This window comes from Amblyomma mixtum, chromosome 10 (genome assembly GCF_055824585.1).
Source record: "Amblyomma mixtum isolate Tamu chromosome 10, ASM5582458v1, whole genome shotgun sequence".
NCBI classification, from domain to species: Eukaryota; Metazoa; Arthropoda; class Arachnida; order Ixodida; family Ixodidae; genus Amblyomma; species Amblyomma mixtum.
In genome coordinates, this window is record NC_143021.1 from 7571955 (window position 1) to 7590365 (window position 18411).

The 18411-nt window shown below is 47.6% G+C and overlaps 1 protein-coding gene across 1 annotated transcript; it reads left to right on the forward strand.

Annotated features, from left to right (window-relative positions):
• The first annotated feature begins 6969 nt into the window (after window positions 1–6969).
• LOC149325080 (uncharacterized) lies at window positions 6970–17250 on the forward strand. Its single transcript, XM_089564179.1, has 4 exons — window positions 6970–7480; window positions 10095–10292; window positions 16061–16158; window positions 17146–17250. Exons 1-4 carry the CDS (start codon window positions 6970–6972, stop codon window positions 17248–17250), a joined length of 912 nt encoding a protein of 303 aa, XP_089420305.1.
• The last annotated feature ends 1161 nt before the right edge of the window (window positions 17251–18411 follow it).

Genomic DNA, 18411 nt, shown 5'->3' on the forward strand with positions numbered 1-18411 from the left:
GTAAATAATGCAATCGTCGGCAAAGAGCCTGATGTTAGAACAAATATTTGATGGTAAGTCATTAATAAAGATGAGGAACAAGACAGGGGCTAATACGCAACCTTGTGGCACTCCGGATGTTACAGGCACTAAGTTCGAGTTTTCCAGGCTAAGTGAGACGTATTGTGATCTGTTTGTTGGATAATCTTTGATCCAAGTAACTATGGGGCTATTACCTAATGCAGATTCCAGCTTCATTATTAGTTTACAATGGGATACGCAGTCAAATGCTTTCGAAAAATCTAATAGTAATAGGTCTATTTGTCTTTGATTATCGATACTGGCGGATAAATCATGCACTAATTCAATTAGCTGCGTAGTTGTGGACAACCCCCTTCGAAATCCGTGCTGTAATGGTGATAAGATGTGTTCCCGTTCCAGGTATGTCGTTATATGTTTTAGGATGATGTGTTCCAGGAGTTTACAAGTCGTGGAAGTGAGTGAGATGGGCCTGTAGTTTGCGACATCATCCTTGTTTCCGGATTTGTGTATCGGTATGATTTTTGCAATTTTCCACTCATTCGGAAGAGCACAGGATGACAATGATTTGTTAAAGATTATGCATAGATATTTGGCTGTCCATTCAGCATATCTCTTAAGAAATGAGTTCGGCAGGTTGTCTGGGCCATTAAAAAGAAGAAAAGTAGCCAAAATATGGCATCTATGCTCGCTTAATTACAGTGCCTGCTCAGGATAACTCGGGCACTGACTTGGCGTCTCACTGGCACCACTGTATTAAGTGCTAGAGACAGACAAAGGCAGGTATGACATATGCAACTAACGCTCATTTTATGACTGCTCTCATATTGCATGCTTTAGTAATGTAGAGAAAGGTGTGTAGGTCTAGCGGAGGCACGGACATGTTATGCATGGGGATGGTAGTATGTGGGATTAAATAATTTTAATAATTGAAATAGAAAAAAATACAATGTATGGTACACAGTTTTTGGTGAAGCCTGTCATTAAAAATTGTTAACAGACCCAACAAGCCAAACCTATATCTGTGCATGTTGCACAGTAAAACAAGTGCCCTCAGTTTGTTGTTGCCTGCAAGAATTGCCCCTGAAAAAAAAAATGGAATATGGCAATATGGTACAAGCTACTTAAAAAAAAACCCCTATTACTGCCCAATTTTAAGCTGAAAAAAAAAGCGCCAATTTTCGCTCTCCATACTGACGATGTCAAGGGGCATTCAAGCATACCCTGAAAGTCAGAAGTCTTCTCAGTTCAAACAAAATGAGCACGAACACTACCAATGGGTGGAACTCAAGCACACAAGCAATTAAGATTGGAAAGCATCCAGGAGTGGATCCAGAATTGTCCTGACTGCATGCAGGGGGACTGAGAATTACCACTTGTACAGCATACCGCCCTTAAGGTACCACATTAATGGGCTATATGTACAAAGCTCAACCGTTAACGAGCAAGGTAAGGGCACTTCGACAACACCCCTGCATTAGTCGGTACCTGAAACCACCCTTAACTTCTCTAATAGTTGTGGAATGAACTCGAATTGCACTGTTGCCCTAGAAGACGACCCATTAAGTCAGAGAAGGCTTAAATAAAGTAGCAGCATGTTTATCGAAACTGGCGAAGACATTGCTGGACACCTGATGACTGGGCGACAGCGAGGATTGTTGAAGGCCTGACAACGGCTCACTCAGAGTTCTGGCCTCAAAGGAACTACTATTGGCATACATCCTTGGACCAGTTCGAATCATCTGACTGCAGACCAAGTTTACAAGGTTCACTCATGGACGATCAACACTGTACTTGTGTCATGTAGTACAGAGCGTAGTCATTGTCCGAGCCAGAATTGAACATGAGTGAAAAAAAAACGCTGCAGTAAGGAGGTTAACAACTGTGCCATGGGTGTAGAATAAATTACAGTCATTAAAGGAAGGTTTCCCTTCACGAGCACAAAAACATTTCTGTAAAAATAGCTTTCCAAACTACATTCTGCAGGACGTAAAGCTGGGCGAGTTGTTTTTCAATTGTACCAGCCAGACTGGCACAGCGCGAAAGACAGACACAAGGAAAGGCGTGAAAACACGGCGCTGATTAACAACTTGAATTTTTTATTCAGAAAGGACTTCCTTTATAGATCACAAAAACAAACAAAAAGTGTACACTCATGGAAGAAGAGCCAAAATCCAGATATCGGCTCGAGATTAGAACTTACCCCAACTTCGTCAAGGAACATAACCAGGTGACGGTTGTTAGATGCACACTCAAAAATTCATTCTCGTGTCGGAAACACCGTCTGCAAGAATGCAATCTCTTTTTTGTGAAGGTTAATGGAAGGTTTTGCCACGCACTTGTCCCCTTCTCTGCGAATATAGAAGGCTTCAACCACTTCGCGTGATATTTGATTTCGATTGCCGGATAATAAGCGCGCGCCTTTAAGGTCTGGAAGGCAACTACTACAACCCTGACAGTGCAGAACAAGATTGGAACTGGGCGGTTTCCCCAGCGAATCACGGTGCTCAATCAAGCGTGTATTCACACAACGCCCCGTCTGCCCTATATACGTCTTACAGCAGGACAGGGGAATACAATACACTACGCCCGCCCTACATGGCAAAATCTCCACATTATGGTTAACACAGCACCCCTTTCTGGTGTGGCTTTCCGTATCGCTCAGCACCCGGCTACTGACCGCCGGAAAAATCTTCTTTAAACTATTTTCTGATTCTTAAACAACGTTAAGATCATATTTTTCCCCGATTTTCTTCAAGCGGTGTGAAACAACGTGAACGTACGGGATGGCCACAGTGTTTCTACGCGATTAGTAGTAGTAAAAACATTTATTGTTTCAAAAGGAAGAGTTAGGGAGTAGGGTGTGGGGGAGAGATAGATGTGGAGCTTCAGTGGTCGGTTAATCATGGTTGTCTGAAGGAGCCTCTTTTTTCATCTCCTTTATCAGTCTTTCACAAATTAGTCCCAGGGTCACTTCCGGATAGCTAGCTTCCTTCAGACGCTCGACCCGCAGCTTCACAGAGGCCTCCGTCCTGTGCGGGCGCGATTTTGCCAGGGCCGCCCTGAGACAGGTGGCAGCTATGCCCTGCTTGACGGTTCTTGAGAGCCCGGAGTTGCAGTTGCAGTTCTCGAGTTGGAGTTGCAGTGCGGAGGTGCAGTTGAGGCTTGTTGACAGGGCCGGCTTAAAATATAGGCAGTTTTTCTTTGGAAAACTTTTTGGATGCATTTACATAGAATTAATGTCAAGACTCTTTGCCTGGACAATGGACAAAAGGAAATTGCACACAGCCCAGTAGGGCTCAGATATTTTTGCATCACTAATATGTGCAGCGATGTGAAAACAACCTTGGCTGTGGTAACAGGACACAATTACAGAGAACAAGGACTGTGAAAGCCTTTTTAACGCCAGAAGAGACATGTTCATCTGCACAAAATTATGTCTTTGTTGCACTCTAGATGCGCAACACTGAGCTCATAGCAGTGGGTATGCAAGCTAGTCCTAACTGCCAACCACACTAATTCCTCCTGTTCACTAGCTTTCTCGCCGTTGAAGCGCTTTTATTTCCAATACCGCCTCTTTATATAACACAATAAAAAGGAACAGACAGTCATTGAGAGCAAGGAAGGCATAGGGGAATGTTTTTAATGATGTTGCGGTGTCGAGCAATAAATATTAGTAGTGTAACAATTTTTTACCTGAAACATAAATGATTAAAAATTCGAAGAAAAGACAACCACTTGCCGCCAGGGGGATCCGAACCCCCATTTCCATATGCTTTCCTTGGCCTTGATGACCACTGGCTTTCTTATATGCCATAATGATCCCTTCATGTGCCTACTGTTGCATATTCAATTCCTTAACGATGGCCTAGGGTCTAGTAGCATAAGAGGGCTTTTGCACGGCTGCTGCCCTCACTATTTTATAATATTGTTACAAAGAAGACCAAGCTGGCAGTGGCACGGGACGGAGCGCTCACGCTAGGCTAGCGGCCATTAAATCATCTCTTATCCATCGTTCATCACGCCTTATTCTTCGGCTGGCCGCCACGTACCATTTGGTGTGAGGTGCTGAGGTTCCTTCACCGCCATCCTGGCCACGGAGCTTCGGCGTCCTGCGCCTGCCATGGACGTCGGCCGTCAGTACCTGGTCCACTCCGCCCGGCCGTGCCCCAGCCCGCCCGACCTGAACCGACCTCGCCGCTCACCCCAGCCCCGTCCCTCGCCCGGACCACAAGACACGACGAATTGACGACGTTGCTGCGACCATAATGACCCGACCGACCCGAGACCATGCCCACACTTGAGGACACCGCCCCCCCCTCCCTGCGCCTGCCGTTCGGTGCGTCCAAGGACTTCGGCCGTCAGCTCCTGGCACCCTACGGCCCGGATGATTCGTGGACCGGGACTCATCCGCCTATCATCTCATCCACCGTGGCGGCCAGCACTTCATCGCCTTGCCACTCTTCTGCCCTGAAAGCCACCGCTGAATCACGCATCCCTTCGTCCATGTCTTCTTCAGTTTACGATCGAGACGATCGCTCGGTGACCCTGGGTAATGTTACGAAGAAGACGACGCTGGCATTGCCTTTCCTTCTACTTTCTAATCATTTATCAATCCCACAAAATAATAGAACATTCTTGCATGCTTTCCTTGGTGTAAATGGCTGTTGGATTCCTTTATATGTATATCGTAATGAACCATTCATTTCCCTACCCTTGTCTGCACAAAAGGAATTAAGTTTTTGCAAAACTGCTGCAGAGAAAAAAATGACAAAGAAGAACCAAAGAGACGAAGTCGATGCTGCAGTTTCATAATATTGCAGAGACTACCTGGGCTTCTTTGTTGTCAGGGAAAACTTTTTCGATGGGCTTTGATTTGGTTTTGGTTTATTTAGGTTTAACGTTCCAAAGCAACTCAGGCAAAGCCGCAGTGAAGGGCTCTGGAAATTCCGACCACCTGGGGTTCGTTAACGTTCACTGACATCGCACAGTACATGGGCAGCTATAATTTAGCCTACACCGATATTCGGCCGCTGCGGCCGGGATCGAACTCGCGCCTTTTGGGTCAGCAGCCGAGCGCCATAACCACTGAGCCACCACGGCTTTCCAGGGGCAGTTTTGGTCAGGAACCAATGTGTCCACATTACCAAGGTATTGGTATTAAATTAATTGTATTGGTATTCCAAAGTACTGGAAACACAATAATGGGCACAGTAATGAAATAAGCACAGTTGTCAAGGTTTGTATGCAAAAACTGAAAAATATGTATGCTCATAACATTCGGGAAGTTGTGCTAGACAGCGGAGAGAGTAATTACTTCCCACTTGTTTTTAAGTTTCATCTAATGTAAAAGTACTCCGAAGAGTGTTTCTTTTCTTTGGCAAACACCACCCTGTCTGTTTCTTTTATATGTGACGGCGCGGTACTGCAAAGCACTGCATACAAATGCACGCATTACGAAACTGTCTCCTCATTAGCATATGGACATTACTTCGTTACCATCTTTTCATGAAAAACTCAGTCAGAACCAGAGAATGTACCCAATCATATCTGAAAAGTTTTGTGTACCTAATACAGACTTGAGTAACACTTACTGTGGGGCTATGTGGTCTTCCATGATGTTTGCTCAACCAGCGCAAGAAAAAAGAAGGATGATTTGGACAGAAGAGCTGAACAAAACTTTTATTCGAGACGAAATGGGGAAAACGTATTTATACAGTTTCTAGCTCAGAGCCGTGACATAGAAAGCGATGTGAGAACCATCTTTGATCTTGAAAACGTGTCAGTTGATACCAAAAAAACATAGTGTGATCGGGGTTTTTGTAACACTTCCATTATTTTCGTCATATTTTATGCCCTTCACCAGTTGTTCACTAAACTATGATTTCATTGTCCCTTTTGTCTTTTTAGCTGTTTTCCGTAGGGCTTGTTAGCGTTTTATCTATTTTCTTTCATTGTTTTTAGCGTTTCAGATCTCGCCTCGTAGAACTGGAAAGGATGGAGGGCTAACCTCTCACACACTGTCGCTAGAGCAAAAAAAAAAAGGTTTTTCTGAGGGCCATGAAAAGTCTTCCGTCTGCAACATTTACACAGATTAGTGAAACCGGCAATCTGGGCTGCTGCGGGCTGCCCTGGGAAGTCAACAACAGCACTAAAGCTTCCACTGGATGTGTGCAAGGCGCGGCTCTTATTTGTGGTGCCAAATCTTCAGCACAAGACAAGAAAATCGGGTGTGTTTAATGAGATTTCATTTCTTCTTTATATTTTCAATATATATTGTAAGTGAAGTAACTTCGGCAGCTCCGATCAGATTGTAGCTGTGTAGATTATATTTCAGCAATTCTATCCGCACTGATATAGACAGCACAAGGAATCCTTTGATCCGTATGCCACTATTTGCAGCGCATACAACGTACGGCACGTGTTTCCACTGATCCGTCATGCATGCATGCTCTGGCTAAACGAAGCATGCCCTGCTCTTGTCTATGCCCGAAATTAAGCACAGGAGGCTATTGTAGAGGAATTAGTTTGATTCATGGGGGTTTATTGTCCCACAGCGACTGAGGCTATGAGGGACGCCGTATTCAAGCGCTCCAGAAATTTGAATCACCTGGGGTTCTTTATCCTGCACTGACATCGCACAGTACATCGGCATCCAGAATTTTGACTTCACCGAAATGCGACCACCATGGCTGGGATCCAACCCATGTCTTTAAGGCCTGTAAAGAAATTGATAATGGTCGTTCTCTTATAGTTATGTTAACCTATCCTGGAGGGCGCCACGGGCTACCCTAGCTGTGTATTAATGACGCAACTAATCTATTAAAAGTGTCTTCTTCGTTCGGCCACTGGCGTCGTGCTTGCTTGGCTGGCTGCTGCTCTGCGTGTGCCAGCAGGCGATACTACAGATGGCGACGAGGTAAACAGAAGTGGACACGAATAAGCTACAAGATGAACCTGCTTCAGCCACCGGAATTCCTGCCAGCGCCGGGAAGGCCAGCCATTCCGTGGAAGCAGTGGCGAAGGATGTTTGAAAATTATTTGCTGGCCTCGGGGAACAACGCCCACCCTGCTGATCGTAGGAAAGCGCTCTTGGTGCACTGCTTGGGCGTGGAAGGTCAGCGCATTTTCTACGCATTGCCAGAAGAACAATCGTCAGCTTCAGCAGGAAAACAGCAAGACACAGATGCGACCGATAAGACAACGACCAAACAGGATGAATTTGACATCGCCATGGTAAAGCTCGAAGAATATTTTGTTGCCCCGACTAATGCCATCGTTGAGCGACAAACGTTCCGCCAGCGTGCTCAGCTGCCAGCTGAATCCGTGGATGCATTCGTCACAGTTCTTCGAGAGCTTTCTGTTACATGTGACTTCGGTACGCAAGTGGAAGAATTCATTCGGGACCAGCTTGTAAAAAAGACAGGCCACCTCCAGCTACGGGAGCGACTGCTGCTAGAAGGTTCTGCTTTGACGTTGCAACGTGCGCTCGACATTGCGAGAGCAATGGAAACGACAGAGCAGCATTCGCTGCAACTCGCTCCACGTACGGATGTTCACGTAATAGAGCGTCAGGCATCACCAACCGGGCGACCAGAGCGTTCTGCAGTCTCTAGAGCAGCGCTAGGCCAGCCGACTACCAATTTTAGGGGTTGTTTCCGCTGCGGCTTCCCGCGGCACATTGAAAGTTCTTCAACGTGCAAAGCCAGAACAAGGACGTGCAACAAATGTGGTAGGCATTTCGAACGTATGTGCAGAAGTCTGGAAGAGCCAAGGCAATCCATGCCCATTCGAGGGGTTACTGCCGAAGATGACATTGGAGTTATGACAGTTCTTCACCTGGGTCGAAGGCATACAGACGGAATACAGGTGGACGTGCAAGTGTACGCTGTCATTATTTCATTGTTAGTGGACACCGTCTCCGCGGTCTCAATTTTGTCCGCAACTACATACGAGAGACTGAAGCTTCCAACGTCGTTGCAACCATCTACAGCCACCCTCTTCGATTTTTCACGCAATCGCATTGTTGTGCGGGGATGTTTCGTCGCTCCCGTTGTATTCCGTGGTCGCCAAGCAAACGTGCTCTTCCATGTCGTGCCAGTTGGAACGGACATCCTGGGGTTGGACGCCATCGTCGCCCTGCATCTGCAAATCGATGGCAGGTGCGTAAACTGCATGACACCTTCGTATGCGCCTCAGGGCATTCCCAGTGAATTGCAGGCCGACTTTGCACACTTTTTCGATGGGAAGCTAGGGCTGGCTAAGAACTTCATTCACAAGGTGCGAGTTCGTGAAGGCGCAACTCCAGTTGTTGCGAAATTGCGGCGATTGCCGTTAGCAGTAAGAGACCAGGTGTCCGAGGAACTATATCGTCTTGAACGTGAAGGTATCAATGAAAAAATTGACAACTCTGAATGGGTATCGCCGCCTGTCACTGTGCGGAAAAAGGACGGGTCAATACGCTTATGCGTGGATTTACGTGAGCCCAACAAGGCAATTGTGGTCGACAAGTTCCCGTTACCACACACAGAAGAGCTCCTGAATAAGCTGCGTGGTGCAAAATACTTTTCGAGATTGGATTTGGCTGCAGCGTACCACCAAGTTCCACTGAGCCCAGAAAGCCGAGATTTAACAGCCTTTATCACGGACCATGGATTGTACAGATTACGACGTGTATGTTTCGGCCTTGCTTCAGCAATGGCAGCATTTCAAAAAATGATGACTGCGATTTTACAATCTTGCAGGAATACCTTCTGCTACATTGATGACATCATCGTTTTTGGCAGCTCACTCGAAGAACATAACGCGAACCTTAGGCAGGTTTTGCATCGCATCAGTGACAACGGGCTGAAGTTAAATCAAAAGTGCATTTTCAGTGTGAGCGAACTTCCATTCCTTGGTCACCTCGTGAGTGATAAGGGCGTGCGACCATCGCAGAGCAACATGGAAGCCATTCAGAACGCGCCTGCGCCGATGGACAAGGCGACGTTACGTTCCTTTCTTGGAATGACGGGCTATTACGCGAAGTTCATTCCGCGATACGCCGAGATGGTCGAACCTCTTAGTGAGTTGCTGCGAAAAGATTCAGAGTTCCAATGGGATTCGAAGTGCCAAACTTGTTTTGATGAAATGCGTCGTTTTTTGTCTGACAGATGCTTGCAGCTGTTTGATCCTGCCCTTGAGACCATCGTTACAAATGATGCGTCCGGAATTGGCCTTGGAGCAGTACTGCAGCAGCGGCGTGGTCACGAAGTGGTTTCTGTTGCTTTCGCTTCCAGGAGATTGACAGATGCGGAAAAGAAGTATTACACTGGCGACCTTGAAGCTTTAGCGTGTGTATGGGCCGGCGAACATTGCCGTGTGTACCTGTAGGGCCGTTCGTTTATTCTGCGCACGGATCACCAGGCCCTGGTAACTCTGCTGACAACAAAAGGGGTGGGTCGCTGACCCTTCAGAATTGCAAGATGGCATGCTCGGCTACTCGATTACAACTACACAATAGAATTTCAGAAGGGCAGTGAAAACGTTGTGGCGGATGCGCTCTCACGAATGCCCCAATCTGCACTCGGGGGGCACATGGAACCGGAAGGGCCTGATGACGCAGTTTGCGTTGTTTCGTCGTGCATAAGCCATGAAGAGTTCGTGGCAGAAGCTTCGCAGGATCGAATGCTGCAGGACGTCATGCAGTGGACTACCTCGCCATGGCCGCCAAGTAAGGATCTACCATCGGGGGCACACCCCTTTCAGCGTATCCGAGACGAGCTGTCTGTCGCTGGAGGGATTCTTCTTTGTTGCGAGCAGTTTGTTGTGCCTGCATCGCTAACTGGGCGCCTCCTGTCAGCAGCTCATGAGTCGCACCCAGGTATTTCACGGACTAAACAACGGCTACGTGAGAAGCACTGGTGGCCAGGAATGGACAGACAGGTGGAACATCTGATTGTCTTGCGCTGTCTACCAATCCGTGGACAAATCGGCGCGACTAGTAGTGCCCCCGTTACAGCCGGTAGAGTTCCCTTCATGTCCATGGCAGAAATTGGGCATTGATATAGTTGGCCCATTTGCGTATGCACCCGCAGATAACCGGTTTGCCATCACATTAATCGACTACTTTAGCAAATTGCCCGAAGTGTGTTTCACGGCTAAGGTCACGTCGTCAAACGTTGCATCATTTCTATGCAGTGTATTCAGCAGGGAAGGCTACCCCGAAGAACATGTGTCCGATCATGGGCCTCAGTTCACATCAACCGAGTTTGAAGAATTCCTGCAAGAGAGAGGTATAAAGCATACTTTTTCCGCTGTCTACCATCCACAAGCGAATGCACAGATCGAACGGTTTAACCGCGTGCTTAAGGATTACGTCCAGGTGTGTTTGCAGGAAAAGCGGCCCTGTATTTTTGTATCTTAATGCATTGTTTCCCACCTGCTATAATCTTGTGTACAAGATCGCAGTATTCATAAATAAAAAAAAATAAAGGATGCCATCACAGAGTACCTTGGAGTATACCGGTGCACCCCACACGTGACGACAGGAGAAAAAATGGCTGAGGCTTAGCTAAGGTTAAGCCTTGTCAGATGCGAAGCATATTGATGGCTAGGCTTGGTAATACATGGCTTTCCTTGGTTGAATACTTGGTCATTTTAATACAACTACTAGAAGCCTTCGTCGGGGGGAAGACAACGGCATGGCTACAGCTTAACGCCGACTAACCCCGAGACGCGCGTCGGGTGAGCGCCTGGATTGCCACGGAAGCCGCGTCCGCCTGCCCGGTGGAGCGAGCGTTTCACCTACACCGAGTGTGAACGCGCGTTCGAAATGCGCGGGAATGCCGCTCGAGGACATTCCGGCGTCTGTGCGATGGCATCGTTCTCCCTCTCCCAGCGGGTGACGGCGATCTGTCGTGACGTCATCGTGTCACGCGGTTGGTCGCGTACAGCTCCGAGCGACGGCGCGAGGTGGGGGACCTGTTTCTCATCTGTCATGACGTCATCGTGTCACGTGGTGTGACGTCATCGTGTCACGTGGTTGGTCGCGTACAGCTCCGAGCGACGGCGCGAGGTGGGGGACCTGTTTCTCATCTGTCATGACGTCATCGTGTCACGTGTGTGACGTCATCGTGTCACGTGTGTGACGTCATCGTGTCACGTGGTTGGACGCGTACAGCCATGGTGACGGCGTGGGGCATAGCTCTAGCAATATGCTTCGCATAAAACCTGCCCTGCTTTTGCATGGGCGTCACCCAAGAACTAAGCTGGATGTAGTCGGAGCTCCAGGTGCCCAGTTCTTCCAGAGGCCAGACATTGAGTTGCAAGCGTTGCGTCACAGGGTGGCCGAACATCAGCAGGCAAGCAAACAATACACGGATAGGCGACGAGCTGCCAAGCACGCGGCGCTTCAGCCAGGCCAACGAGTACGGGTGAAGTTGCCAGGGCACATTCCCAAAGGCGCTCTTAGGTATTCCCAGCCCTTGACGGTTGTTAAGCAGTAACACCAAGACACCTACGAACTGGAAGATGGCCGCAGGTAGAACCGAGAGCGTTTAGTGCCGTACCATAGGGAGAATCTGCCCGCTGCCGTGGCAAGTTTTCAGTTCGGCGCTACCCGGAACTTCCTTGGGCCTCATTCGACAACAGCACCGTCAACAGACAGCTGCACAGCTCAAGCATCACCAGCGAGAACGGAACCACCCGTAACTTTGCGACGATCAACGCGAGAGCGAAGGCAACCCTCGTGGTTCGCGCACTATGAAATGTGATTGTTGACAATATGAAGTAGTCAAATGAGCCGCCACCTTGGCTCATTTTTTAGAAGGGGGGATGTTATAGTTATGTTAACCTATCCTGGAGGGCGCCACGGGCTATCCTAGCTGTGTATATAATGACGCAACTAATCTATTAAAAGGGTCTTCTTCGTTCGGCTACTGGCGTCGTGCTTGCTTGGCTGGCTGCTGCTCTGCGTATGCCAGCCGGCGATACAACACATTCCTCTTTGGATCTTTTTTCGGCAGGGCAAATCTGTACTTGCAACCCATTCCAGCTGTTTCCCTTTCCGTGAGGAACTCACTTGATCTTTTCAAAAACTCTCTATTTCCCACACCTCAAAACGTATTCACAGTCACTGCGTGCTTCCGACTCGCGGACAGGTCATTGTCAAGGCAAACGTGTCTAGCCGCCACGGTGGCTCAGTGGTTATGATGCTCAGCTGCTGACCCCAAAGACGTGGGTTCACTCCCGGAATAGGCGGTAGCATTTCGATGGAGGCGAGACGCTAGGCTCGTGTACTGTGCGATGTCGGTTCCCATTAAAGAACACTGAGGAGAAATTGAAGTTGGCTTGTATCGACAATACCAGCTCCTGATTACAAAAACGCCACTCATACTGACAACAAAGCTCTTGTAACGTAGAAAAGAGCAAGAACCAAAATACAGGTATCGCCGCCACAGGCCAAACTCGCAAGTACAAGCGTGGTGATGTCATAGGACAAAGCAGTGTTGCTAGAACCAATGGTTCTAGCAACTCTAGGACCCGAGAAACCACAAATCACTGAGGCGCAGCCAATGCATGCGCAAATCTCTTTGACGTCGCCAGATGGCGCCACGTGCCCGGCAGCTACGCGCGCGCCTGCAGCATTGGGACCAATCAGCACCTGCTCCCCGGCAGTAGGCGGGCTCCAGGTATTCCGCTAGCGGTAACAAGGTACACGGCCATGGTACACGGTATGCTAAAGGTGTCTATTTGCAAAAACTTCGTTGACGACTTCGACAACGAGATCCATCGTAACGCTGGCAAAACGCCAGTGCAAACGTAAGCGAAGCGACTGTAGCGACGGCCGCAGTAGCCGATAGATGCCTTCAACGTGCGGCAGGCGGTAGCTTTCTTTACGGCTGCTGCTAGGCCGCACAGCTGGCCGCCAGAAATCACGGAGTCCTGTTGCGTCATGTGCACGTCATGTTTCACGTCACTTAGTCCTGTGTCGTCATAGGAGAATTCCAAGTTTGAATCAGAGCGGCGGGAAAAATTTTTCAACTTCGAATCCAAATTTCTTAGAAATAAATGCATCTTTCGCTGCCGGCCAAGTGGCAACAAAGCCATGACACGCCGAACTATCGAATTTTGCTATAAAAAAATATTAATAGTGCTCTCCTCACTGTCTCTTTAAAGAACCCCAGGTGGTCGAAATTATCCAGTGGCCTCCAATACGTCGTCTCTCATAGCCAGAGTCACTTTGGGACGTTAAACCCCACAAAACAAACAATGTGGCTAAGCAGCTTTGCTGCCGTAAACAGGCACTCACCGTCTTAGCAGCAAACATGGGAGTCGACGTGCATACGATTGTTTCGGGCCATGAAAGATGCGTGATAAGTGACCACTTCCTTTGAGGATTGAAATTGTGAGAATTGGCCAAGCAGCCTGAGAGACCCTGGCGGCCACGACCAAATCGTTATGAAGAACTTCATGAAGAACTATGGTAGCTGTGCAATTATTATAAATATCTTCCAATAGTTTCACATAACACTCTTCTACACCGATTCCGCAATGCCTGTATGACCGCTAAGGTTTCTACTGAGTCGAATGCTTTCTCGTAATCCTTGAACGTTATATATAGGGGCTGGTTATATTCTGCGCATTTCTTTATCACTTGATTGATAGCGTGAATATGGTCTATTGTCGAGTATCTTTTACGAAAGCCAGCCTGATCATTTGGCTGATTGTAGTCTAAGGTTGTCGTGACCCTATTAGCGATTACCTTAGTAAATATCTTGTAGGCAACAGACAATAAGCTGATCGGTCTGTAATTCTTCAAGTGCTTGACGTCTCATTTCTTATGAATTAAGATAATGTTAGTGTTTTTCCAAGCTATAGGTACACTCGAGGTCACAAGGCATTGCTTATACAGGGTGGTTAATTTTTCGATCACAACATCTCCTCCATCCTTCAACTAATCTGCTGTTATCTGATCCTCACCGGCTGCTTTCCGCTTTTATTTATTTATTCATAATACCTTACAGGGCCCAGAGGGGCATTGAGTAAAGGGGGCAAAGAACAGAAAAATGTGCAAAAGAAACTAATTAATACAGCATGAGATACAAAAGATTAAGTAAAAATCAACTAACATACAAGGCAAAACTTAAAGGCAAAATTATACATAGGATACAAGGTACTTATTTGCAGCATGAATGCCGGACATACGGCCAAAACAAAACGCATTGGCAACAAAGGAACAAAAGTACACTGCGACAAAGAAAATCAAAGATAGGAGAAAAAGCGATGTGATGTGAGATAGTTACGTAGCTGATCCTGCAATGGTTGGTTGTTGCCGATGCATGCGATAGTGTCAGGAAGATCATTCTAAAGAGTGATGGCACGTGGAAGTGCAGATGAATTAAAAGCGAGGCTTCTTCCGTGAATGTGTTTTGGGCTGTTCTGGTTATCTAGGCGGCGTGAAATGCATTGCTCCTTGGGCTTTGTCTGCTTCCTCCTTCGTTACCGGCGGGATGTCCCATTGCTGTGCTCTACTGCCTCTCTCAGTAACATTCTGATTACAATCGCTACTGTATAGATTTGTGTAAAACTCTTCGGCTACTTTAAATATCTTATTCATATTGCTAATGACATTGCCCTCTTCGTCTATTATCGCACACATTTGTTTTTTACCTATGCCTAGTTTTCTCTTCACTGCTTTCATGCTACCTCCGGTCTTTAGAGCATGCTCGATTTTCTCCATGTTAAACTTCCTGATATCGGCTACCTTTCGCATATTTATTAACTTCGACAGCTCTACGAGTTCTATTTTGTCTAGGGAGTTAGATGTCATCATGCTTTGCGTTTCTTAATCAGATCCTTAGTCTCCTGAGATAGCTTGCTGGTATCCTGTCGAACCAACCTACCGCCTACTTCGACGGCGCACTCCGTAATGATAGCTGTGAGACGATGGTTCATTGTTTGAACAGTACGGTCGTCATCTTCAAAGCAGAAAATCTGACGATCATGATGATGATGATGATATACACATTACATGGATGCTCTAACTTTTATTATACAGTCTTCAGCTGAATTACCTTACGAGTTATGCACATGGCTAAATGGCAGCTTTATACATGTGGCCAGTGGGAACAAAAGCATTGCAAATTCATAATTTTTGCAACAGCGCTACAAAACGAGGAAAGCGAGCAAGCAGTGACACACAGACGGCGCTGAACTTACAGCTCTGTTTTATTGGAAAAAACACGCATCTTTTTAACCAATCCAGGAATCTAGGAACAAATGCACCGTCAGTAAAAACGTCACACCCAAACGTGTCTACCACAGACAAAATCACCACAAATAAAAATTGCGTTCCCCGAGGCATTATCTACTTTAGCTGTTATAGCTACAGGTGAAACACTGACACACCCATTTTCCTTTCTGATGATGTGGAATGCCTCAGCCAGTTCCCTAGTACACATGCATGTGCGCGCATACAACACCTTGGTATCTGCAAAAAACGGACTGCTTTGACACGTGAAGCAGTGCTTGGCTAAATTAGTTTCCATCTTTCCTGCTGAGTTAGCGTGTTCCATTAGCCTCACATTAACACATCGGCCAGTCTGGCCTATGTAGGTGCGGCCACAAGAAAGAGGTATTTGATAAACCACACTCTTGCTACACGGAACGTATGCCTCTACATGTTTAACGTAACATCTTTTCCTCCTGCGTCCTTCGCATTTTCTTTGAACGGCCGCGCTTATCTTTTCTAGTTTGTTAGGGGCTGAAAAAAGGACATTCGCATCGTGCTTAGCACCCATTCTCTTTAGCCTGTGTTACAGGGCGTTTACATATGACATGACAACCGATTGCTTGCGTTCTATTAACGCACTTCGCCGTTCCAAGCCATGCTCCGATGACTTCAATGAGTGGATAACTTTGTCAGCGCTCGACACATGAACAGAGTCGGGATAGCCCGCTTCTATGCACCTCTTGACTTGTGTTGCCAGGCTACTTCCCATATGGCGAGGACAGCACCTCTTCACTGCCATGGTTAAACAGCTTTTTACTATCCCTGCAGGCACAGGCTATAGGCACAACACTAGCTGTCGTTGGTATCACACTGCATGTATTAGCACGACTTTGCAGACGGTCACTGTTGCCGCCAAGCAGCCATGGGTATGGAGGCAGCAGCAAAACTGGTTACTGTCCTACTGCCCTGCTCAGCAGGGAAACGTACTCCTCAGTGTGTGCCATTACGTGACGACGCCTACTGAACAATGGTAGCCTACATCTTCCCATAAGCACTGCTCTGAAGAAGCGGCCACGTCCCCAAGCACACCACTTGTGGTTGTTAGCATCGCACTGCCTGCATTATCCGCGGAGTTGAACCCTGGCTCCCTAGACAGGGCCCCATTCCAGGGAAGCATCCATGAGCATGGAAGAAGTAGAAGAGTGGGGTGTTGTCGCCTTATCTTATTGAACACTCATTAATGCGTGGCACGGCACAATGAATGAGTGGAGGTCGCCCAGGAGGCGACGGCGGCCACGTTTATTTGAGGGCTGCCGGAGAGGAGATAGCGGCAGAGAAGCAGCGGCGGCGTCCGGCCGAGGCCAAGGTCCCGAGCGTTGTCTAGCGCGTGCTTGCGACCCTTCGTCCTCTTCGGCATTTCGGAAATGCCTGCCGGTTGCTACAAATGATTTAAAGAGGAAAACGTCTAGACAGCCCACGCGCAGTAATGAATCGCTCTGAATTGAAGCAGCTTGTGGCACAGGTACGGCAGATGTGCTCACCATCGAACTGCTTAGCTAGAACGCAGAGAACACACACATGCATGGCTACATACCACAGAAGAACCAAAGAGGCTCACAAAGGGAAGCAGAAGGCATGCATTATCAGAATAGCTGCCGCAGCTTACGTTTTCAGGTAGGCATTGCAGCGGTAGATCGGCCACAAGCGTGGAAGTTGAAGCAGAGATGCGCACCTCAGATGTAGCCCGCCACAGTAGAAAACAGACTAACAAAGCTAATGAATGCAAAATAAAGAGAACAATCTAGGCATCCTAGGAACCAAACATTAGTGCAACAGCAAGGTGAATGCAGCAACCGAGGGGTTTCCTGGCATACTGAAGAGCGCAGAGGCTAGATCTCTATTATTTGGTGCAGCTCGAGTACCTGATGAGTCCTGCCACAACTGCAACGGAAGTTGTAAAGATGGCAGAAGCCTGGATGATCAAGGGAAAAGTGCAGAGAAGAATAAAGCTTCCGTAAGGTTTGGTTTGGTTTATTGGGGTTTAACGTCTCGAAGCGACTCAGGCTGTGAGGAACACCGTAGTGAAGGGCTCCTAAAATTTCGACCACCTGGGGATCTTTAACGTGCACTAACATCGCACAGTACACGGGCCTCTCGAATTTTGCCTTCATGGAAATTCAGCCGCGGCAGCCGGGATCGAACCCGCGTCTTTCGGGTCAGCAGCCGAGTGCCTTAAACACTGAGCCATCGCAGCGCGGCCGTCCGTAAGGATCACCCCAAACATGAGTCGTACTGCCGTCCCTGACAGCAATTCTAACGTTCTCGGCGAGGTCTCTGCAATCATCCCCTTATCTTCCTCAATAGGGTGTAGAAGAGACACAAACTGCCGCAAAAACTTTTAGACAGTTATAATTCTTCTGGACGGTCATACAGATGTCTAATTAGACAGTTCATGCGAAGTAAGCTCCGGAAACATTTTAATTTGAAATAAGATTTACGTGTTCTAAATAACTTCCATGTGTTTTCCATGTATATTTCTGTTTTGTCCACGGCGATATGATACACCCACTTCGTACACTCTCGAGTTTTTATTTTGCTTTTGTTGCTATCGCTGTTCGATGCAGGTGTTGACTTTAGAAGTACACGAAGAAAATAATATGAATTCCACTGATCCCAGCAGGATTTCTTCCAGAAAAACTGAGGCCAAATAATCAGGATTGCAGCGCTCTCACTGTGGATTAGCTTACAGTGGTGGACCCCTAGCCGCCAGCGGCCGTGCCACATATTCCCTGTCAGCGGTAAAGACGGATCCGGAACCGTATATTCCTTCGAAGGGAATATATAACTCTGGCCTCACCAGTATCCTTTAGCCAACTGAGGTATCACGAAGAGTGTTAGTCACGCGAGGTGCAATCACGGCTATAAGGCTAGCCGCGCTAACATTTGTGAAAAACCTGTTTCTCATTCGGTGGCTTCGGCTTTTCCTTCATCTCGCGGTGCGCAAGTACCGCAGTATGCACGCGAGCTTCTCAGGCCCTTTGTGAAGCGGCTCGAACTTGTCCGGCTGGAATTGCATTCAATAAACCATGTTTTCCATGAATGTGGGCGGCCTGTTACACTGACTACCGTACACACTCACCTGGCAGAGGCGTGCTTTGGCTGCCCTTTTCTGGCGCTCC

Excerpts from the sequence above, each read along its gene's own strand:
- LOC149325080 (XM_089564179.1), top strand. The coding sequence starts at position 6,970 with ATGAACCTGCTTCAGCCACCGGAATTCCTGCCAGCGCCGGGAAGGCCA. Across the intron at positions 7,481-10,094 it reads GGAGCGACTGCTGCTAGAAG|ATAACCGGTTTGCCATCACA; the intron begins GTTCTGCTTTGA and ends ATGCACCCGCAG. Across the intron at positions 16,159-17,145 it reads TTGCCGCCAAGCAGCCATGG|CTCGAGTACCTGATGAGTCC; the intron begins GTATGGAGGCAG and ends TATTTGGTGCAG.